The sequence below is a fragment of the Microtus pennsylvanicus genome, chromosome 11 (genome assembly GCF_037038515.1).
Source record: "Microtus pennsylvanicus isolate mMicPen1 chromosome 11, mMicPen1.hap1, whole genome shotgun sequence".
Lineage (NCBI taxonomy): Eukaryota > Metazoa > Chordata > Mammalia > Rodentia > Cricetidae > Microtus > Microtus pennsylvanicus.
In genome coordinates, this window is record NC_134589.1 from 71,472,249 (window position 1) to 71,497,651 (window position 25,403).

Genomic DNA, 25,403 nt, shown 5'->3' on the forward strand with positions numbered 1-25,403 from the left:
ACCATCACAGCAAGGGTGTAGTTCTTTGGCAGAGCACTTGGTCAGTAAGCTTGAGACAGTACATTTTCTCCAGCATTAGAGGAGAGCATAGCGGTAATTTTAGTAAATTCAAGGGATGGTTGTTTCAATTATATATTTCTTGCTGAGATTTGTTACTCTTCCTTCCCTCCCTCCCTCCTTCGTCTTTTTTTTGGGGGGGGGGATAAGGTTTCTCTGAAGCTTTTGGAGCCTGTCCTAGAACTAGCTCTTGTAGACCAGGCTGACCTCGAACTCAAAGGCGTGCGCCAACACCACCCGGCCTTGTTATTAGTTTCTTAAAACACAGATTTGTCCTGTCATTCTTCTGTTCAAGTGTCTTTGCTGTTCCCTCCCTATAAAATTGAAGTCCAAATTCCTCACCCTAACACTCAAGGAATCTGGGGAACCAAATGGTTCAGTGTATCTGGTGAGCCATATTTGGATAGTCTTGGCCCTAATGAAATTGCTGGTCAAAGCAATTGATTGTGGGGCTGGAGAGATGTATCAGCTCTTAACAGGACCCAGGTTTGGTTCCAGTACCCACACAGTGGCTCACAGATGTCTAACTCCAGTTCCAGGGAACCTAACACCTTTTATGGCCTCCGAGGACACCAAGAACACATGTAGTACACATACATACATAAATGTATACATACAATTTTAAAGAAAACTTAACAGTGACTAGCAGTGGTTAGTTTAAGGAGAATAGCATAGAGGAGTAAGGAGAAAAACTAGGAAAAGATGGAAAATGTGCTTAAAAAACTAGAAATTTCAAGAGAGCAAAACGAAAGGAGAGGGAAGAATAGGAAGAGGCAGTGATCGGTAAACAGGATACTGAGTTTGAGACTAGAGATTGACAGTTCAGTGAGGTGGGAAGAACCAGGAGAACAGCGATGGGATCAGATCCCTAAAGAAATGAATAGTTGAAGGACTAGAAGAAATTTAGGTTAGGATGTTCACCTGATGTTGTTCAGGATTACATCAGAACTATGAGTGGATAAGTAGCTGAGAGTCAAGATGTGAGATGATATGGCAAAGAGGGATCGTGGGTATCATGACACTGGAAAATACAGTTTTGTCATCGAAGTACACTGGCATGAAAGCAGCTTCAGTGGAGTTATGACAACATCAGCACCATCCACCCAAACCCACAAAATCTCACAGCACCAACTGAAACTGGAGGGGAGTCAAATGTGGCTGCTACCAAGTAAGGCCACGGTCATTGATGATTCACTATGATATTGGACTAGGTTATCTTCAAAAAGCCCATGCTCCTTTACCCTTCTGAAAAGAAATTCTTCAATCTCACACAAGTAAAGCTAAGAGACAATATACAGTGCTGGCTAGTTTTATATCAACAAGTGTCCAGCCCATTTTGGGTTGATGGTCCTGGGTTCTATAAGAAAGGAGGCTGAACAAATCAAGAGGAGCCAGCCAGTAAGCAGCTCCCCTCCATGGCCTCTGCATTACCTCTTGCCTCCAGATTCCTGCCTGTTTGAGTTCCTGTCCTGCCTTCCTTCAATGATGAACAGTGTTGTGGAATTGGGAGCAAAATAAGCCTTTTCCTCTCCAAGTTGTTTTTGGTCATGGTGTTTCATCACAGCAATAGTAACCTTGTCTAAGACAAGGACTTAAATGCCAACTTTTCTTCTCACACTACCTCTTGACTATGTGAGCTCACTTAGTAATCTTGGTCTGGGTCTTTTTGTGTCATAAAAACCAAGAGATGGTAGGAACAAAGATTTATATACATCTTAGTTTCTGGCTGAAAGATTTTGGAGTGGTTACATTCAATTATAGGAAGCCTCCAAATACTAGCCTTTTCAAGGCAACCAGTTTTAACCACAGGTAGTTAAAGTGTAAAGAAAATCTTCTTTGCCCAAATAAAGACTTCCAAATGCCCACCCATAACTAAATGTCTCCATAGCTCTTTGCTCTGTCCTTAGACAAAGCAGCATGGAGTAAATGACATCTCATCCACCCGCTACGGTACAACACTGCATACAGTGAAGGGAAGACCATGTCAATAGATCCAATTTCAAACTGTGTTCAAATCAAAGAAAATCTGCTTTCCACACAATAGTTTTTCAATTATTCAAAAACTCCTTCCCTGGAACCCCACTTATGGCTTTATTTCCCTATATAAACTATTCCTAGAGCCCCCCAGATTGTCGCCTGAATTCTAGGCCGGCAAGGGCTACGTAAGTTACAGACTCTGTCTTAAAAAAAGGAAAACAATAAAAGCCCCAAACCCTCCGTTCTGTATATACACCACATTGTCCACCCCTTCATCTGCTGATGGACACATGGACTGGTCCTGTCCCTGACTACTGTGACTGCTGCTGCAGTAACATGCTGACTTGTATGCCCTCAGATCCATTCACAGGAGTGGTACAGCTGGATCAGATAAGAGTCCTAGTTTTGGTTTTTAAGGACCCTCCATGCTGATTCGACAGTGGCTAGACCAATTTGCTTCCCAATGGTTACACAAAGGTTCCCTGCCATCCTACCTCCCCCAGAAGCCTCACCAGCCTTGTTATTTGTTAAGTTTCTGATGGTGGTGATATGGAATCGCAATGTAATTTTCATATATGTATTTTCCAACTTGCTAATTTAAAAAAATTCTTAACTTTCAGAAAAGTTGGAAATATCAGCCAGGTAGTGGTGGCACACGCCTTTAATCCCAGTACTCTGGAGGCAGAGGCAGGAGTGAGGCCAGCCTGGTCTACAGAGCAAGTTCCAGGACAGCCTGGGCTGTTACACAGAGAAACCCTGTCTTGAAAACAAAACAAAAAAACCAAGCTCTCCCCGCTCCCCAAATGAAAGTACCTATTTATTTAAACCCTAGAACCTTTGAAGGTGAGCTGCTGGCCTGATGTCTTACTTCATTATCCCAGATACATAGTACACATTCCCTCTACCACCATGCACACACACGCACGCACACACGAGGGGGAGGGGGAAACAAGTGAGGAAGAAAGGGAGAAGGAAACAACTCCTTCGAATTAAAAATGATTCTGAATGGATAGCATATCTTCTCATTTCAGAATTATTTTCATGTCTCCCCATTATTCCCAATAATATCCCTTTATAGCAGTGTAGATCAGAGTTGTTCAAAGCACTTACCCATCAGGGTTTTTAAAGATACTGTTAGTTTTCAAACAGTCACTCAGTCTTTCTTTGAAGTTGATGACCTTGAGGGTTTACAGCTCAGCTACTCTGCAGAAGGTGTTTCCTCACAGCTAGGTCCAGGTCACGCATGGTGTGTGCTTTTCACTACCAGATGGTGTAGTTTTGATCCATCCATTACCAATGTTTACTCTGATCATCTGTGAAAGCAATGTTCTCCAGACATTTGCACCATGAAGCTACTCTTTCCCCTTGTGTCATCAGTAAATATTCTGTGAGGAAGCACTTTGAGACCAGGTAAATACTCCATTCGTCATGAAATTTCCATTTTCTTTTACCTTTTATATGAGTATGTAGTCATAGATTAAAATAAGTTACTAACATTGTTTATTTTGACATTCAAATTCCAAGCATGCTCATTAGGAGAGACTGTTTACAGTTTTTCCGAGTCTTTTCCAGACAGCAGTATTTTAAGTTTCTTGCTAAAATCAACTGCTAAATAATAAATATAATGCTTCTAATATCAAGAGCAGGGTAAGGCTACTGCCTCCTCATTTGGAAAATGTTCACAAGGACACAGCCAGGGGTTTTCTTAGTAACCTGGCACACATTAGCCAATAATTAAATTAAAGGTCCCAGGATTTCTTCACTTGAACTCTTTCTTAAGCCAGATTCTCCACAAACCTTTGTTATTGATTTTTAGTAAGTCAATCTGCATGCCAACTTAATAAATACATTATTTGTTATCTGTGTTCCAAGAGTCTATCTCCTTAGTGTTGTGTCCTTTTCAAGTGAAACTCTTACAGTTATGTTTTGTTACAACTTTCTTATAAAATACTTTTAAATAATTGGTTAAGCACAGAGTCAGGCATTCAAGTAGGGATGATCTAAGCTGGAGGAGAGTGGCCTACATGTTAACTTTCACACCAACCACCAGAACTCTATATATCTCTTAGTGTCTTCTATCTGTAACCTGTGAAATGGATTTCTATTTCGTGTGTAGATGGAGGGGTGTACACGCATGTGTTCATGAGGATATGTGCATGTGTGCATATATGTGTGGAGGCCAAAAGTTGATACTGGTTGTCTTTTGCTATTGCTCTTTACTTTTTAAAAAATTCTTTATATTTTACTTTATTATAATTTGGAGGCATCCTGCACATGTGGAGGTTAAAGGACAACTTCATGGAGTTGGTTCTCTCCTTTTCCACATTTATGTGGATTCTGAAGGTTGAATTCAGGTTATGACAAGCTTGTCTTGTGGGGCAAGTGCTTCATCTGCTGAGCTTTCTCACTGCTACTTTTACTTTTGTATCTGAGGCGCACAGATCTGGTTAGGCTGACCGGCCAATAAGCTCCAGGGATCTTCCTGTCTCTATATCCCTAGTGCAATCATCATAGCACCTGGCTGTTTTACATGGGTGTTGGGGATCTGCACTCAGTTTTCATTGCTTGCATAATAGGCACTTTACCTACTAAGCCATATCCTCACCTCCATGAAATCTACTTATAAACTAAAATTCCAAACCTATGCAGAATCTTAATATTATCTTATCTTCTTCTTCTTTTGTGGCCAGTGGGAAAAGATAGGCACAAGACAGACAAAAAAGTAAGTCAATGATGGGCTCAAACAAGAAAGCAAGTATAACAGGACATACTCAAATACCCATGAGGTAGAAGGGCTTCTCCATCCACTCAAGATATGTAAAATTAAGGAAAAGTTAAAAACCCATGGGAAAGTTTTTAAATGGTTCATTACATTTATTTTTTGAAGCTACTATTTTTGTTTTAAACTACTGCTTCAGGGGAAAGATGGCTCTTCAGTTAAAAGCTGTTCTTCCAGAGAACCCAAGTTCAACTCTCAGTATTCACTTCTACCTGGAACTTCAGCTTCAGGACATCTGGCCCTCTTTTGGCCTCCATGAGCATCAGCTCAGGTGTGACCCAAACTTACTTACACATACACGCACACACATGCACGCACACACACACACGCACACACACACACACAAATAGTCCTTGAAAAAAACCCTATTGTTTCACTGTGTCAATTTTAGACTCAATTTTAATTTTTTGAGGGGGTGGGAGGTTGAGACAGGGTTCTTATATAGCCCTGCTTTTCTGGAACTCACTATGTAGACCAGGCTGGCTTTGAACTCAGAGATCCACCTGCCTCTGCCTCTTCTTTTCAGTGATGAGATGAAAAGTGTGTGCCATCACACATGGCACAGCTTTTTTTTTTAATGTTTTAAAAATATATGTACTACATAGAAAATACAGAAACAATACTGGAACCACATACAAAACTGAACACACAATTTAAATTCTGTCTGCCATGCAGTACAATTAAAACTGCAGGCTCAATCTTTTATGAGGTAATTAAACCCATATTCAGTAAGAGGCTAAATGACCACACACAACCAAAACCCAAAAAACTCTTTAAATGATAAAACAGCAACATGACTATATTTTATTCATTCAAATTATTGATATGTAAAGGCATTTTTTTTGCAGTGGGTTTGTGGCTGTTTTAAACTAATTTTGTAAGGTATGTTTTTATATTCAAAGTCAGTTTTGCATTTTATGAAGTGTATTCTCTACTCATTGCTAAATAGACAGCTAAGTGAGTTCTTTAAGAACTCATGGAAAAATGACAAGAGCCAGCCAACTGCTTCTGTTCAGGAGTCAGAGAATGTAGGATTGCTATTGCTGAGTGACATGGAGATTAAAAGGCTGTAACACTATTACTTGGTTAAGAATGTCTACCTATTGCTAAAGACATACAGGTCTAGACGGACATTTCAACTAAACAATGATCTGATAGGATTTCATTCAGACTACTAAAGAACAGCAGTAAAATCTATATAAAAATCTAAAACCAGTAAAATCACTTAGTTTTTAGACAATTTTGTTCTATTTCTACTATCCAAGAGCCCGTAATTCCCTTATACTACCACACACATCCGCTGGCTACACAACAAAGAACTCATTTTGCTAACTGGAGCTAAAGTAAAACCACATATTGAACGTCTTTCCTGTCACTGATACTGGAGACTCTGCATCGGGAAGACGTCCTTCAGTCACCAGATTAAGGGCATTCATGAGGCGAACACATCAGCTCTGGAAGCACAGCCAAGGCAAGAAAACACAGTTCTTCACTTAAAATGTGAAATTTTAAGGTCTATTTTAAGCAATATGAAAAGAAAGCTTAATATAAAAACCAAGCAGCTCAAATGGAATCAAAACAACACGTTACTCTGTTCACAGCATACTGACCGCTACAGGGAACAGGAAGGAAAGACAAAATCTCAACTTAAAGAGACTTAGATCTTTTCCTTATTGTCAACCAAGTAAGAAAAGGGCCTCATAACAAAGAAGGTTCCTGAAGATGACTGGCCTTGGACTGTAAATTAACAAGGGCAGGCACTTGTTTCTTTGTTCTTCTCTGTCAGTCTGTTAGCTTATCTTCAAATATGTAGCGATGAGAAGCACTGGTTCGACATTACTGAAGTGAAGGGTGACAGAGATGATATAAGAGCAGAAGCAGGCTCATCATGCACCTCTGCAGCTCCCCTTAAGAATTCCAGTTACAGGTTTAGGGGAAGGAGGCCATCCTGGCATTAGTATCTTTATGACAGTTGTACCAGAAGTAATTCTGACACAAGGTCCTTGAACGAGAAGGGCTGCCATACAGGATGAGAGTGGTGTCTGGGGGGGGGTTGGAGCCTACCACCATGTCAGAGAGATGGAGAGCAAGGAGTTGCTAGTACATATATAAAAAAGAGAATTGGGGAACAGGAGTTAGAAGAGGACCACAGTTTTAAACACTCTGTCAAGGAATGCCTCCTTGAAAGGATGGGAGCCAGAGAGCTTCAGATGATCCATACAAAAATGAGTTTAAAAAGTGTTTCTCAGAGGTTAACAGGCTTTCTTCTGCTCTAGATCACAAGGCTAAAATACTTACTTACCTCTCTATAACCAAATTTCGAGTGGTATCAAACAGGTCCTCTCCCTGGGCTCTCCTACTCCTATACGCTTCCTCACAGCATTGCGTTCACCCTGGCCAGCTGTGTTGTGTAGGACCTGTTTAGCCACAGAAGTCCTACCTAATGCTGCTTTCGGGATGAAGAAAATATGCTTGGAAACAAAACAAATACCAGCCTTAAACTTAAAGGAATAAATACATTTGCTTCATAATTTTTTAAGAGGTTCTTGTCAATACAGGCACAAAATTTGTATAACTTAAAAAATTATATGTCAATAAATTTCACACTCACTCTGATGGGTAGATAAAGCATACAGGTGTTTAACAAGTGAGGATATATTTTAAAGACTTACTTGTCCAAACTCACAACTCTGCAAATACAACTGGATATAGGATTCAAACTCCAACACTGTAATTGTACATGTCAAATTCTTTTCACCAATTTAGAGATGCTACATCAGAAACCTATTTTGATTTTACAACTGAAGTGGCAAGTTTGAAGTCTGCAATAAACTTTTAAAAACTGCGTGTGTGCATATCAATGTACAGGAGTGCAAACATGCAGGACATGGCACAAAACATGGAGGTCCGAGCACTAGCTTGGATGCTGCTCCTCACTCTTCTACCTTGTTCAAGACAAGGCTTCTCCTGTTCACTGCTGCCTACACCAGGCTATCTGGTCTATCAGTTTCTGGTGATTCTATTTCTGCCTGCCATCTCCTGGTAGAGGTATTACAAATGGTTGTGTTACTATGTCCAGCTTTTACATGGGTTCTATAACTCCAGTTATAAGGCTTACTAGGCAAGCAAACTCCCCCAGTCCTGTGATAAACTCTTAGACATAAGTTAGAGACTAGAACAAAATAAAAGAAGCAGGAACAACTATAAATGGAGATCTGTAAGCCAGACATAAATCACTTGTCATATTTTTCTGATGACGAGTGTGGTAGTTTGAAAGAAAATGGCCTCCTCCAGGAGGTGTGGTTTTCTATTAGTGGAAATGTGTCACTGTGGGGGGCGGGCTTTGAGGCTTCCTATACTCAGGGTACCACACAGTATGACTGTCGGTTGACTTCCTATTGCCTTCTGGTCAAGATGTAGCCAGCACCATGTAGGCCTGCATGCTGCCATACTCCTCGTCATGAGATAATGGACCGAATCTACGAAACTGTAAGTGAGCTACCTCAATTAAACGTTTTGTTGTTGTTGTTTTTTTTTTTAATATGAGCTGCTGTGGTCATAGTGTCTCTTTACAGCAATAGAAACGTAACTAAGACAGTGAGTATGTAACAGGCTGAGACAGAATTTACTCGGTTTGAAAAGCAGGAAACAATGAGTAACAGCCTAGGAGTTCAAACAAAACAGTGCAAAAACTCTTCTATCAAAAAACAACCTAGAGGCCTCTCACATGCAAAGATGAGCCTTCTTAGGGATTGCCAAATTCCCAAATAAAATGGCATGCCACTGTCATCTTTTAAATAAAATTATATTGCAGAAATCTTTTTAATGAATAGATTTATTCCTACTGCTTTTTTATTAAGACTATATTCATGCTTTTTACCTAAATAATTATGTAACTTTTGTTTAAATAAAACATCTTAATAGTGTACTTCAGCCTATTATCTGACCAAAAAGCAGATTTTGGATCTGTTACTAATCTTTCAGTTTAACCCTCAAAGACACCTGACACGTCCTCACTATTAGGAGGGAAAGCACTTCTCTATTTTACACCTGTCCACTTTTCTTGTTTTTTTTTTTTTTTTTTTTTTTGAGACAAGGTTTCCCTGTAGCTTTGGAGCCTATCCTGGAAACTAGTTTTTTTTTTTTTTTTTTTTTTTTGGTGGGTGTGTGTGTGTTTTCCAAGACAAGGTTTCTCTGTAGCTTTGGTGCTTGTCCTAGAACTAGCTCTTGTAGACCAGTCTGGTCTTGAACTTCTGAGTGCTGGGATTAAAGGCGTGTGCAAGGTGTGTGCCACCACTGCTCGGCTTATACCTGTCTACTTTTAAAAAATAGGTTTTATCTTTATGTTTTTAATTTCTCCTCTGAACACTTAAAATGGGAATAAAAGTAACAATAGACTATCTCATGAACACTTGATGGTGTGTCAAAGTAAGAATATTTGAGGACATATAACCCAGAACTGTTTAGTTAAAGAATCTTATTTTCAGGTGTGTCTCTGTGAGTTCGAGGCCAGCCTGGACTACAGAGCAAGTTCCAGGACAGTCAGGGTGGTTACAGAGAGAAACCCTGTCTCAAACAAAACAAAACCAAACAACAAAAAAGATTCTTATTTCGTCAACTGTCCCAGTTATGTCCTTTATAGCAAAAGGAAGCAGACTAAGTATTCCTGTGACTTTATTCTCCTTCAGTGAGTTTTCTCTGCTTTGTCTCATGCTCCCTCAGTGATAGAATAAAATGACAAGTTCTCAGCAGAAATTTATTTTATGTTGTTTCTGATCTTTAGTATGCATTAAAAATAATTTTAATAAATAAAATTTGTATGCCATAGGTTTATACTTCTTTTTTTAAGATTAAAAAAATGTGTCTACAATATGGGTATGTTCACATGAGTACAGGTATACACAGAGGCGAGGATATCAAGTCCCCTGGATCTGGAGTTACAGGCGGTGAGTACAGTTAGCCATTGAGCCATCTCTCCAGGCCATAGTGACCTTCTGTAAGTGCATAGCTTAGTAAGTTTATAGAAAATACCATGATTATAATCCAAGTTTTGGAAATTTCGATCATGCCCAAAAAGTTTCCCCATATTCAATTAATAGCTGTCATTCACACCAATCAATCCTGCTTTCTGTTTCTCTAAAGCTGATTTTCCAAGATGTTTTATATAAACTGGAACCAGGCAGTAGCTGGCTTTTGTGTCTGGCTCCCTTTACTTAACATAATATTTCTGAAGCTTATCCATGTATCAATACGGTTTTTGAGACAAGGTCTCACTTTGTAGCCCAGGCTGGCCTAGAAGTCAATAGATAGCTTAGTCTGGCCCCTGGTCCACACAATCTTCTCTCAGCCCAGTTAATTCCATTTAGCTGATAAGCTGCATTTCAGTCTATGGACATGTATTGTTTTGTTTACTTACTCATGAGCTGATGGGTATTCTGGTTGTTTCCACTTGGTTATTTGAAATACTCTACTGGAACATTTAAACATTCGACCTTGTGTACGCTTTCCCCTCTCGTTTGCTTTCTTTTTTCTGTTTCTCTTGTGTTGGCTGCTAGGGATAAGACTGCTGGCTGATATGGTAAATTTATGCTTAAATTTAAGGAAACGGTTGAACTCCACATTCCCAACAGCGGTTACATTTACCCAATGGGTGTGAAACAGTATCTCATTGTTTAGACTGCATTTTTTCTAATGCTTATTGAAATGTCTATTCACTAAATCCTTTGTCTATTGTTACATTAAGTTTACTTATTACTGATTTTTAAGGTTTCTCTAAATGGGACCGACATAAGACATTTCCAGACACAATGAAATGCCATTTGCTACTGCCCTTATGTTCACCTCTATTCTGTTTGCCCTACAGAAGTTGCAGTTCCTCTGGAATTCACCCCGTACTCTACTTCTCAGCCTCTTTATTTTTGTTGTTACTATAATCGATGATTAAGAATTGTGTGGTCAAATAAGCCCAGAAAGTAATTTTTATCAAAGAATTATTCCCTCTAAGACATCTCCAAGACCTCATGTGTCAATGAGCACGAAGAGCCTCTGCAAGTGCACTAATTCAAGCATTTCCCAAAGCTTGTCCTTTACATTTCTTTCTTTACAGGGTCCTCTGGAGCATATCAGAATGAATGGATATTGTGAGGAATGCGGCTGAGAAATCTACACTATCTGACAAACTTTCTGCTCTTTAGTGTGTGTGTGTGTGTGTGTGTGGTGTGTGATGCAGTGCACGTATATGACTATGGAGGTACGTGGGTGCAGGGTATCAGGAATCTTCCTCTATTGCCCCCCTTACTGCTCTGAGTCAGAGTCTCTCACTGAACCAGAAGTTTGCTGTTTCAACTAGGCTGGCTGATCATTTAGATCCTCGGACTCCATCTGTCCACGACCTACCCTGTGCAAGGTAAGAATCTACTCCCTCTAGTTGTTCTCTGAACCCCCTACACAAACAAACAAATGTAAAAACAAATAAAACCCAGGGTGTTTTCCTTAAAAAAAAAAAAGCAATTTCTTGATCTCTGTGAGTTCAAGACCAGCCTGGTCTACAAGAGCTAGTTCCAGGACAGGCTCCAAAACCACAGAGAAACCCTGTCTCAAAAAACCAAAAAAAAAAAAAACCCAAAAAACAAAAACAAAAAAAAGCAATTTCTTAAGTAAGACATTATATTATAAATCTTTATGAATTTAAAGCTAAATTAAACCCTAGATGCTCAGAGCCAAGCTCCTGAAACTGAATGCATATTAGTAAACTTGGGTGTAACCCTCTTCTGCCGGCTCTTACTGACTTTAGTCTTCTCATCTGGGCAAGAATCTTTATCATATGTGACTACAAGGACTGCCACAAGCATCTATTTGTTTTTAAAATTTATTTTTATTTATGTGAATGTATGTGCATATACTGTGTGTACGCACACACACATCCACAGAAGACAAAAGAGGGTGTCAGATCCCTTGGAGCTGGAGTTACAGGCATTTGTGAGCCACCTGACACAGATGCCTATAACCAAACTTAGGTCCTCTGCAAGAGAAGCAAATGCTCTTAAGAATCCACGGCAAAGTGGTGGGCATATACATATATAGAGTAAATTGCAACTATTGCTATACAAACAATTACCCTAAGTACTTCACACAAGAAATGAAATGGTATCTCACTGGCTGTATGTACTCATTGCTAAGGCAGCTTCAGCACTTAATTCAAGACTTAATTCAACTTAATTCAACAGTTAATGACACAGAAAGAATCCCTCCTGAACAGGTAACCCTTAAAAGCCCACAGTAGTCTGGGAGAAGGACCCCGTATCAAGCACAGGGTAACTGAAGTCATCACACAAAGAACAGAAGAGCAAAACTACTAGGAGACCAGTCTGAGCCAGCCATTAGGAAGAATTACAGATGGTTTTAGACATTATTAAAGGAAAAACAACCAAAGGGGAAAAAAGACATGCACCTGCACAAATGACACTACCAAAAGTTAATATAATCATAGAATTACATTTAAGATTATGATTTCATCAAAGGTAGAAGAATGCCCAAAGCCATAATTTAAAAAAGAAAGACAAAAAATAAAGCCCCTTTTCCTGTTTACCTGGATGAGTCATGGTGACCGGCTCCTCTTTGGATTTATTGTTATAGATGACTACAGCAACCGCATTGTGGAAAGCAGCCCGTGATATTTTCTCTTTAAAGGTGCAATTTCCTCTTTGTAGCAGGGCAATCCACTGTTTGATATTAGGAGGGACAAAGAATCGTGTTTGAGGATCACAGCCCAGATGATCAGCCACTAAATAACAAAAAGAAAAGTACATGAAAGATGGAGTCAGTAAGTCTTTATTGGTGTCTTTCTGTTTTTCAAACACTGTGCAGATCCACAGCTCACCGCAGCAAGGCTGTATGTATTTCCATAAAGTGCAGCACAATGAATCTAATCAATGTCTGTAGGAGAAAGAATGCTATTTGTACTACAAAGTAAAACAAAGGAAACTTCTTTCTTTCTTTTTTTAAACTTCACAGATAAAATAAAAAAAGCCAGTAAAAACCAGGGTAGGTAGTTGATAAGAGAGGAGAAAAGGCAAACCTAGAAACCCAGCCTAGCAGTCTTCCAATCCATCCATTTGTACTTACTACCTTCTAGACACACTGCTGCTCCTATCACCACCACGAAGAAACAGGAATTTTGCCTGGGGGTAAGTGAGGCGGCCAAAGTAATCTTTAATTCAGCTACCAAGTAATCATGTTGAAATGCAAACATGGCAAATAAACTTTTTAATAGATGTCAAAGGAAATCATAAAATTTAAATTTGGGCCTATATTTAAAAGTGAAAAATGATATGAAGAAAAAACATCATTCCTCTACTTTACATTTACTGGAAAAGTAACTCTACAAATCTGCAGAGACTTTGTTCGAAATACTTACAAACACATTTCCATTGGTCAAACTAAGTTCTTCCATCTTTCCTCCCACACATGACACTTTCTGCAAATCCACAAAGAAGCCCCTGCTTCCCCTGCCCATTTAGAACGAGTCAAAATGAGACAAAAAGGTGATCTACAGGGAGAAAGAAGCCACGAAAGGCAGGGCTAGAGACTATCAGTCAGCAGGCAGGGGAAGGGACAGGGGGAGGAAGAGGACCTTCTGCCTCCTGTAGTCGGTCACTATCAGTCCAGTGTGCACTATGGAGAAAAGAAGGAGATCACAGCACACTGACCCCAAAGGGTAACCTCAGAGGCAAACAAATCATACCTAAGTAATAGGTGCTAGTAATAAAGGATAATTATGATTTATAAAGAAAGAATATTAGTAGGAAAATGTTTGTTTTTTGTAAGCATGCTGCAAAGCAAAAGAAACCAGATGCTTATAGTATTTGTCAATTAAAATAAAGATGTTGTCACACAGTGGTGGCACACGCCTTTAATCCCAGCACTCAGGAGGCAGAGGCAGGCGGATCTCTGTGAATTTGAGGCCAGCGTGGTCTAACAGAGTGAGTTCCAGGATAGCCAAGGCTACACAGAGAAATCCTGTCTCAACCACACCCCCCAAAAAAGTAAAGATGTTACTGATATGAAAAGTCACACCTAACCATTCCCACGTAAATTTTGTTCATTAAGTTTTCTTATGAAGGAGGAGGGAGGCAGGGAGGTGACACAATAAGAACATTTTCTATGAAAGGACTTTAGAAACACAGGAAGTAGGAGGTGTATCAATTCTACAATGTTATCATGATAGGTACCTGCTACTCGCCTACATCCGTAATACAGCAATCCTTCATTAATGAGAGAAAGGGTGGCATGTGTGAGCGTGTGGAAAGGATAACAGAGTAAGTGTAAATTGCTGGAGATGAGTAACACATATAAAGCCCTGGCTTTGACTCCCAGCATCAGAGAACACTTAAACTGAAAAAAAAGTTTGTCACACGATTTTCCTCAAATACTGAGAGGCACAATCATCACATTATGAAACTTTAAAATTCTGAAGCAGATTGTTTACCTCCATCAGTATCTATTACACAGATAATTATGCTGTTTTAAAAAAGGAGCATTGAAAAGATGTTTTATGATAACCTCTTAAGTCTCAGGAAATTGTCCAACCATATCCAAATGGAGCAACCAAAAAACGGTTTTTAGTGTTTTGTTATTTTTCAAAGTGGACTGCTATATAGAAGCCCTGGTAGAAAATGCAGATTATGGAATACTCCAAGGTATCTGCACGTTTGTCTTATACGAAACTTCCATTTTCTGTGGTGTCCTTTCTCCCTGTGGCTCACGCACTTTTACAATGCAGTCAAGAGGAAACTGTGTAATATGGAATCAGCAACACAAGGGCTACAAGTCTAAACCAACTACTTACTAGCTGAGCAACTGTGATGGGTTTCTTAACCTCTCTGATTTTAAACTTCTACTTATTACAAAACCGGGCTTACTGGAGAGGACAGGGGATTGCACCCAGGACCTCACTTAGACTATGCACGCGTTCTATCACTGAGTTACACCCTGAGCCTGATACTGTCATCTCAAAGTTACATATGTGAAGAAGTTAGCAATAATCTTTTTATTATAGACTGCCTAAAAATGACTTGTCTTTCTTTTCTTCAGTATCCCCCCCCCCCATCTTGTCCTAGCAATCCAGTTTGGTTCCCTGGGATGTCTGAAGCCATTGTACAGGAAATCCCACTGTCTGCAACATGTTCCATGTTTCTTGGCTCCTAAGTGCTGGCTCTCTCCTTCTGACAGTTCAGTCTACTGAGAGCATCCCTAGTGTTCTCAGGCTGCAAAGGGACAGCAAAAGTGTACCATGAAAAATCCATTAATCTACGGAAGAAAACTTTGACATTCTACAGGAATCCCTACCCACTAAGAATAGATTCTAGCCGGGCGGTGGTGGCGCACGCCTTTAATCCCAGCACTTGGGAGGCAGAGGCAGGCGGATCTCTGTGAGTTCGAGACCAGCCTGGTCTACAAGAGCTAGTTCCAGGACAGGCTCCAAAACCACATAGAAACCCTGCCTCGAAAAACCAAAAAAAAAAAAAAAAAAAAAAAAAAGAATAGATTCTAGAACAACTGCTAGATCCAAACGAATTCTAACAACAAACTGTATATCCAAAACAATATTTCTACTCCATAAAATTCACCCAAAAAGGCTCCAAAAGCAAAACATCAGTAAGAATGCAATGTGTACAAGAAGGAGACATGTGGGTTCCTGTTTCAGGAAGCAGTATTTATTATTCAAGAGAAGAAAATGAGGTTTTTACAACCACTTAAAACTGCAGTACATGTATTCTATCTCAATATTCCTTCTAATTACAAAATAAATGAACAATGATATAGTATTAATAGTTCTGAAACAGCTGCCCATTGTGATTAAGTGGTACTACTGCAAATTTAATGCCATTTGTATTTGAACAATTTATTTTGTGAAAACACTGAAACATGGAAGATCTATGCAATTCTGGACTATTAAATTGCATCATTAGCAATCCTGTTCAAATTCAGAACCACTTTACTTCATAGTTTTCAAATTTCTTAAGATGGTATTGCCTCTGACTTTGCATTCATTAGTTACAGAGCTGAAAAAAACAAACCATAATGAAAATCTGAAATTACAGATCGTGTAAAATTATTACACTAAGAAAAACTTGAGGCCTGAGAATAGTGCAGCAGTAAAGTGCTTGCCTAGTTTATATGAGCCCCTGGGGGTAAAACTCCAGCACCACCAAAAGATAGTTAAAAAAAAAAAAACCCAGAACTCTTAAACTTTGTTTCCTAAATAGACTTTCCTGCTGAACACAGAAACAATGAGGCTTTTATTTACTTCTTGATAGGACCCAAACAAGCACAGGTTTCTCACATCAATGAATTTTTTTTTTTTAATTTTCGAGACAGGGTTTCTCTGTAGTTTTTGGTGCCTGTCCTGGAAATAGCACTTGTAGACCAGGCTGACCTCGAACTCAAAGAGATCCGCCTGCCTCTGCCTTCCGAGTGCTGGGATTAAAGGCATGCGCCACCACCACCCGGCCAGCCTCAATGAATTTTTTATGCATATGTGCATGCATGTGCATTTGCAGGCCAGAAGACAACCTCAGGTGTTATCCTGAGGAATATCTTTCATCTTTGACACAGGATCTCTGGTCTGGGCTCATCAATTAGGCTAGATGAGTTTGGTAAAGTTCCAAAGATTTTCCTGAGTCCATCTCTCCAGTTCTGGGATTACAAACATACCCGACCATGACTGGTATTTCTTAGGTGGGTTCTGGGGACCCAATTCAGGTCCTATTGCCTTGCAAGCACTTTACCAACCACCTTCCAAGCCTAGTAAGTATTTTCTTTTTAGCTTATGTGCTCAGAAGCAAACCAAGTATCAAGGAAAAATAAAATGGGCTAAACACTGAGGTGGTATGACTGACCCAATATCAACACCATATGAGTAAACACCAGAAAGAGTGTTTAGAATGGCAGGAAAGGAAAAGAACATATGGTGGAGGGTCAGGGAAGCTAAACAGAACCACTGAAAAGTTGCCCAAGCAGAAAGGATGGGGCACGGAAATGACTAAAATACAGGTTGGGGCTGGGAATGGAGTTCCGCTGAAGTATGCTTGCCTCGTATGCATGAGGTCTTGGGGTTGATCCCTAGTAGTGAAACAACGACAAACACAGTGAACCTTAAATCCACCAGACACACAGAAGCACATGCGTGTGTGTGTGTGTGTGTGTGTGTGTGTGTGTGTGTGTGTGTAAGCATCTTGAACTTGTGTGAGACTCAGGAAAGATGGATACATAGCAGAAGCTGTAATACAAATTTAAGATTGCAGAGTTCAAGAAAGACCCTATTTGGAATGGGAGAATGAAAATGTTCCACTATGCAGAAAATGTAAATATTTAGGGATTTTACTTTATTTTTATTATTTGTGGAGCTGGAGATTCACACCAGGAATGCCAGTCCTTCTAGCCCTTGAAATGCAAATATTTAAAAGACTGTGGGCCAGTGAGGTAGTTCAGCTGGTACAGGCACTTGTTGTCAAAGCTGATGCCCTGAGTTCAGTCCCTAGAATCTATATGGTAAAAGAAGAGAATCAACTTCCACAAGCTGTCCTGATTCCCACAGCATACCATGCCACACACCAGTTCAATACCTAGCTACAAACACAAGCTAAATAAATTATTAAATAAACAATTGTAAAAAATTAAAGTTATTTATATGAACTAACAGATAAAATCTATTTTCCCATTGTAATAGTCCAAAACTTGGCACATGATTAATTTAACAGGATTTCACCTCTTAAAAATCAAATTCCTCACATATGGAACAATCACCCTGCTCTGTGTGTGTTAACGGTCTCTTCCCAAGCCCCAAGAACCATCAATTTGCTGCAAAACTCTTGGGGTGAGAGTGATACAAAATCAAGAACCCAGCAAAGCACTTTTCTGCATGTGTAGCTGAGACAGATTATAGTCTGCTCTTGGCTCACAGGGCCTCTTGCTCTCAGAACCTATGTATCTTATTTCCCCTTCCTGGAATGCCATCCTACCACACTCATGGTCAACCACTTTCTGAGCTTTGGAGTCTTCTGCAGCATGATCTCCTTCCTCCAGAGGCAATTTGGGTAGATTTGTCAAGTTGCCATGGCACTCCAGAATTGCATCCCTCTTGGCATTCATTGTACTGTATCAGTAACTGCTGTTTATTTCTGACTCTTTCCTTTTAGAAGGTGCAATCCAATATCTCCTCCAATATGTCTGGCACATAGGAAACACTTAACATATCTGAAGTAGGGAGAGGCTAGGGATATAGCTTAGTGGTAGAGCATCTGTCTAGTAAAGTGTGAAGCCCTAGTTTCACTTCTTTGTCCACAAAAACAACAAAAAAATTGATGTAAGAAGAGTGAGCAAATGAAATTAAGAAAAAAGAGAGACTAAAAACTTTGTTTCAAGTGTCTTTTTTGGAATATGTATTGTATGATGTGCATATGTGTTCACATGTGTATAGTTGCACACAAATGTGTGCATGTGAAGGCCTGAGGCTGATATCCAGCTCTCCACCTTATCTATTGAGGCATGACCTCTTATTGGACCTGGTACTCACTGTTTGGGCTAGTCTAACTAGCCAGCTTGCTTCAGGGATCCCACCTCTGCCACGCCCACCCAGCTTTCTACTGGGTTCCGGGATTGGAACTGTGGTCCTCAGGCTTGTGCAGCAAGCACTTCACCTGTGGAGCCATCTTCCTAGTCTCTTATGTCACTGACTTTTGCTTGATGACTCATGTTTTATCAGTTGATTTCTACAAACAAGTAATATTAAACTTGCCTGAATGAAGGCTTCCGTTGTCAGTTGTGTTCTGATTACTTTTCCTTTCCTATCCTGAAAGATTATCATCTTTTTAGTCTACAGACTTCCTAGTTCTACCTTGTCTTTCTTTGTGTGTGTGTGTGTGTGGGGGGGTTTCTTTGCAAAGTTCTAGTCCTATGATGAAAAGAAAAAAAACAAAATTTCTCTATTTTTGTTCCTAATTTTTAAAATTTTACTTTTAGTGTCCAGCTACTGGTTGGTGTGTAGCTTTCATTCTTTTATCCGCTCCCACAGACGGGACCTTTTCTCACGTTTGTATTCCTTTACTGAGCCACCATCTATTACTTACGTTTACTGGGTGTTAACTGTTGTTGAAAATGTTTTATTTTTCCTTTTCTCTATTCATTTCAATTCTCTCTTAACCTTGTATGTAAGATCATGCATTGCTTAATGACAGGAATCATTCTGAGAACTGTGTGGTTAGGAGATAATCCTTATAGCATGGACACTATAGGGTATGCTCAAACAAGTTAAGGTGGTGATGATATCACTAAGTGATATAATCTTATGGGTGTTCATTTGCCCTATCAACATGCCTCTTTTGGCCTTTCTGCCTCCTACCACTCCACTGGAAGTTGCTGTTTTATTCTGAGTACTTTTGCTCTTTGCTTTTCTGGGAGGCTGGATCAAAAAAAAAATTCCCCTCGCCACATAATAACCAAAACATTAAACATACAGAATACAGAAAGAATATTAAGAACTGCAAAGGAAAACGGCCACGTAACATATAAAGGCAGAACTATCAGAATTACACCTGACTTCTTTAATGGAAACAATGAAAGCCAGAAGGTCCTGGTCAAGCATTATGCAGACGTTAAGAGAATATGGATGCCAGCCCAGACTACTATAACCAGTAAAATTTTCAATTTCATAGATGGACAAAACAAGATATTCCATGACAGAACCAGATTTAAGCAATACCTAGCCACAAACCCAGCCCTACACAAAGTACTAGAAGGAAAATTTCAACCCAAGGAAGTTGGTTACATCAACAAAAACACAGACAATAGATGATCTCACAGCAGTACATCCCAAAGAAGGAAAAAACACACACAATAACATCACCAACAACAATAACTAAAATAACAGAGGCTAGGAATCACTGGTCATTAATATCCCTTAATACAAACAGACTCAACTCACCTATAAAAAGACACAGGCTAACGGACTGGATACAAAAACAGAATACATCCTTCTGCAGCATACAAGAAACACACCTCAACCTCAAAGACAGACATCACATGAGAGGAAAGGGTTGGAAAATTTTTTTTTCCAATTAAATGGACCTAAGAAACAAGCGGGGGTAGCTATCCTAATAATCTAACAAAACAGACTTCAAACTAAAATCAATCAAAAGAGACAAAAAAAAGGACATTTGTATTAGTCACAGGAAAAATCATCAAGAGGAAATCTCAATAATGAACATCTATGTCCCAAATATAAAGCACCCTCATATGTAAAAGAAACACTTGTAAAGCTTAAATCACACATTAAACCCCACACACTAATAGTGGGAGACTTCAACACCCCACTCTCACCACTGGACAGGTCTGCCAGACAGAAAATGAACAGAGAAATAAGGGAACTAACAGATGTTATAACTCAAATGGACTTAACAGACATCTATAGAACATTCCATCCAAACATAAAAGAATATACCTTCTTCTCAGCACCTTATGGAACCTTCTCAAAAATTGACCACATACTGGGTAAAAAAGCAAACCTCAAAAGATACAAAAAATTTGAAATAACCCCATATATCTTATCAGATCACCAAGGCTTAAAATTACAATTCAACAGCAATACTAATTCTAGAAAGCCCACAAGCACATAGAAATTAAACAATGCCCACCTGAATCATCAATGGGTCAAGGAAGAAATAAAGGAAGAAATTAAAGACTTCCTAAAATTCAATGAAAATGACTGCACAACATACCCAAATTTATGGGACACAATGAAAGCAGTGTTAGGAGGCAAGTTCATAGCACTAAATGCTTACACTTAAGAAGCTGGAAAAATCCCACACTAGTAAGTTAACAGAACATTTGAAAACTCTAGAACAAAAAGAAGCAAACTCACCCAGGAGGACTAGACTACAGGAAATAATAAAATTGAGAGCTGAAATCAATAAAATAGAAACAATACAACACAGAGAGTTGGTTCTTCAAGAAAATCAACAAAATAGACAAACCTTTATCCAAACTAACCAAAGGCAGAGAGAGAGAGAAAATATCCAAATTAACAAAATCAGAAATGAAAAGGGGGATATAACAACAGACACCAAGGAAATCCAGAAAATCATTAAGTCGTATTTCAAAAATCTATACTCCACAAAATTGGAAAACTTAAAGGAAATGGACAACTTTCTGGATAAAAATTACTTACCAAATTAAATCAAGACCAGATAAGCAGGTTATATAAAATAACATCTTGAAATGTGCAGGCAAATGGATGGATCTAGAAAACTTCATACTGAGTGATGTAACCCAGATCCAGAAAGACAATTATCATCTGTACTCACTTATGAGTGGCTTTTAGACATAAAGTGAAGAAAAACCAGCCTACAATTCACAATCCCAGGGTACCTAGACAACAATGAGAACCCTAAGAGAAACATACATGGACCTAAACTACATGGGAAGTAGAAAAAGACAAGATCTCCTGAGTAAATTGGGAGCATGGGGACCATGGGAGAAGGTAGAAGGGGAAGGGAGAGGAAGTGAGGGGAGTAGAGAAAAATATATAGCTCAATAAAAATAATAAAAAAGAAAATAAAAAATTATATTGGCTGACTTAATTATGTAGGTTTTTCTACTATCCAATGTCTCTCCACAGCTGTTGCTCCTTTCTCATGAGCATTTAGAAAATTCAAAGTTAATAAAGCACTATGCAATCTATTTCTGGGGTTATTTATCATCCCTTTCTGATTATTTAACATATCCTTTAGAGTTCACTTGGATCTTCCTATAACTGCCTGGCCTGTAGGACTGTGTGGTATACCTGTAATGTACAAAGTAAGCAAAAAACCGTTTCATTTTCTTAGACACATATGTTGGACCATTGTCTGTCTTTATTCATACAGGTGTACCTATGATGGCCATAACTTCTATTACATGTGTGATTACGGAATCAGCCTTTTCCGAACTCAGGGCAATTGCCCACTGAAAACCTGACCAGGTATCAATGGTGTGGTGTACATATTTTAGTTTCCCAAATTCTACAAAACGAAACACATCCTCCTGCTAGATTTCATTCCTTTGAGTACCCTTTGGGTGACTTCCTGCAGGTAATAGTGTTTGGCTGTATTAAGAGCAAGTAGGACATTTCCTTTTAATTTCCTTGGACTGTTGCCATGTCATGGAAGTCTTATTTTTTAAACTTTTGCTATTGACATGGATTTTAATGGAATTCTGAGGCCTGCAATACATTTCCAATCTATAATTGATCAATTTCTGCATCACCTTGTGCTAGAGGACCTGGCAGGCCCATATGGGATCAGATGTGTGTTATTTATATGGGATGATGCCTATTCCCGATTATATCTTTTTTTAAATAATTTTTTATTTATTATGGATACAATATTCTGTCTGTGTGTATGTCTGCAGGCCAGAAGAGGGCACCAGACCTCATTACAGATGGTTGTGAGCCACCATGTGGTTGCTGGGAATTGAACTCAGGACCTTTGGAAGAGCAGGCAATGCTCTTAACCACTGAGCCATCTCTCCAGCCCTCCCGATTATATCTTGAACCTAAATAAATAGTGAAGTCAATTCTGTATCTTTTGGTATAAATTCAGTGGTTTCAATACACAAAACAACTCTTTCTGCATATTGCAAATCAGTAACTATCTTGAGAGGTTCTTTAAAATAAGAATAGCATATAATTCTGACTTTTGTACATAATCATAGGGTTTTGATCCACTTAAATTTTCTGGATTGTAACCTGCCTTTATTGATTTATTTGCATCAGTATAGAATGTAGGGGCTCTAGTTATTGGTGTGTCGCATACAATGTGAGGAAGGATCCAGTTAGTTTTCTTTATAAGTTGAATTATCTTGCTTTTGGGATAGTTGTTGTTAATCTCTCCCAAAAAAATTACTACAAACTCTTTTTCCAGGGTTCACTTTCTTCCTATAATTTGTCAATTTCATCATTATAAAAAGGTACTATAATTTCTGCTGGGTCTATTCCTGTTAATTGATGAAGTCTCGATTTTCCTTTTAGAATTAACTCAGAAACCTTTCCACGTAAGTTTTTATGTTTTTACTCAGTTTATATGGTAAAAAGATCCATCCTAAGATAATATCTCCCCTATGCATTAAAATTCCTGTAGGAATCTCTGGAGAGCAATATGACCAGAATGCAGTTAAGTTTTGGATCCATGCTCTCTGTGAGTGCCTTGTATAATTTCTCTTCAAAGCCAATTCTCTCTCAGCTTCTGCTGATAACTCCCTAGGACTATTAAGGTCTTAGTCACCAAATAAGGTTTTGTTTAAGTTAACCAGGTCATCATGAACTATCCCAAAAGTGTACCATAGATGGAAAACGTCTCCTAGCAATCTTTGGTAGTCATTAAGAGTCTACAATCAATCTTTCCTAATTTGCATTTTGTGGGTCTAATTTTTTTGTAAACCTATTTTATAGCCTAAATAATTAATAGAATCTCCTCTTTGTATTTTTCAGAAGCAATCTATAATCCCAACAAAGCAAAATTTTCTTTACTTTTCCAAACATTCTTTCTAAAATACTACATTTGAATCAGATAGCAAAATGTCATCCATGTAATAGTATAGATTCAGGAAATTGCTTATATATCATTTCTAATGGCTGACTTACAAAATATTGGCACAGGGTGGGACTACTAAACATTCCCTGTAGGAGATCTTTCCATTGATATCTTTTAGCAGGCTGAGAATTATTATAAGTAGGCACTGTGAAGGCAAATTTTCCTGTCTTTTTCTTGTAAAGGCAGAGTAAAGAAACATAAAGAAACAATCTTTTAAATCAGTAACTATAAGAGGCCATCCTTTAGGCAATAGACGGCAAAGGAATACCAGACTGTAGAAAGCCCACTGTAGAATCACCTTATTAGCAGCTTTTAGTTTCCATTCTCCACTTTCCAGATTTCTTTATAACAACAAATACATGAGAATTCCAAGGGCTGGTTGATTCTTCAATATGCTGAGCATATAGTTTCTCCTGTGCCAGCTGTTCTAATGCCTCAAGTTTCTCTATTGTTAAAGGCCATTCCTTAACCCATACAGGTTTGTCTGCCAACCATTTTAAAGATAGGGCTGCTGGTGCCTCTGAAATATCAGCAGCTGTTGTGACCTGTTCTTATAAAACCTGAATGGTTGGTAACTGTCCTTTATAACAGCTTGTAATATTTTCTCCAGAAACATATATTAATTTATGGTTTGTTTCTAAGATTGGGGGAATGTTAATCTGGGTATTCCATTGCTATAAGAAATCACATCCCCACAAATTCATTGCTACATTGGTCACATGTGGTTTTAATATTCCTTTCTGTCCTTCTGACCCTATACATTTGACCCATCTTGCCCTCTACCTGAAATAAAGTTCCAATCCCTAAAAACTGAGCATTTATATCACAAAGAGTCAGTTTGAATGCCAAGATCTGATAAAATTGCTACATTTGCACCCATGTCTTCCAGATCTTCAATGACAACATAATTTATTTGTATTTTTAATTTTGGTCTTTGTTCATTTACAGAAATTTGCCAAAACACTTGCTTTACGGTTTCTCCTGAATTTTTTTGTTCTCTCTTCTATAGCTGTTCTATCACCCAGAGAAGTATGGTTTCTTACTATAGGCATTAGGTTCTTTAATTGCTCTGGGAAGGAGTTTCCTCTATGATGGCAGAAAATAACTGAACCAGATTTGGCATAGGGGCCTATGAGAGGCCCCTCAGGGAGTTTCCCAATGGCAAAGGATAACCTTGAATATTCCCCGTTGACCTACATTCATTAGTACAATGCCTGCTTTTGCTACACCTTCCACATAATCCAGTAGTGAGGGGTGTTCTGAATAGATTATTCATAGAAAAACATTGCTTCTAGAAACACCCTGTCTACAGTTCCTTTTCAGGTGACTTTATTTGACTTTTTGATTTTTCCTCAAACCTCTGGAAATCACCTCTTCTATCATCATGGTCATGAGATTCATTATTAATTGTATCTTGAATCCATTCCTCCAAAGGAGCTGGCCTTGCTTTTAATGGCCTAATTATTCTTTTGCATAGAAAATTGGCATTTTCAAAAGCCAGAGATTCAATAATTATTTGTCTAGTTTCTGAATTCTATTTACTGCTGAAGTCAATCTTTGTAAGAAATTCATAAAGGATTCCTTTGGGCCCTGTAAAACTTTAGTAAATGACTCAATTTTCTTTCCTATTTCTCCAATTCTGTACTAAGCATTCAAAGTTGTGGTGTGACATAAATTCTGGGTGTGGTCATAATATAGAGCTTGCCTTTCTGTTGTAGCATAATTGCCTTCTCCAAGAATTTGATCTTGGGAGATTTCCATACCTCTAGCTTTACTCCGTTGTTCAATAATCTTAAACTCTTCTCTGAACCACATGTTCCATTATAATTGTGGACCTGACTCTAGAAAACCTTTAACCAATTTTATTCAGTCCTTAGGGATAATTTTATTACAAACTGACCATGAGTTTAGCATTTGCTTCACAAAAGGTGAATGCATGCCATATGAGACTATTGCTTCCTTGA

At 38.7% G+C, this 25,403-nt stretch overlaps 1 protein-coding gene across 4 annotated transcripts in view; it reads right to left on the reverse strand.

Annotated features, from left to right (window-relative positions):
* The window catches only part of Rnf130 (ring finger protein 130), a 112,125-nt gene that overhangs the window by 70,183 nt on the left and 16,539 nt on the right, over positions 1-25,403 (reverse strand). For all 4 annotated transcript variants that reach the window (XR_012912418.1, XR_012912417.1, XM_075992791.1 and 1 more), the window contains exon 2: positions 12,402-12,596. Coding sequence is in view for 2 of the 4 variants with exons in the window: in XM_075992791.1 (XP_075848906.1) it covers positions 12,402-12,596 (195 nt within the window). In the remaining 2 variants the exon portion in view is untranslated. The remainder of the gene's footprint in view (positions 1-12,401; positions 12,597-25,403) is intronic.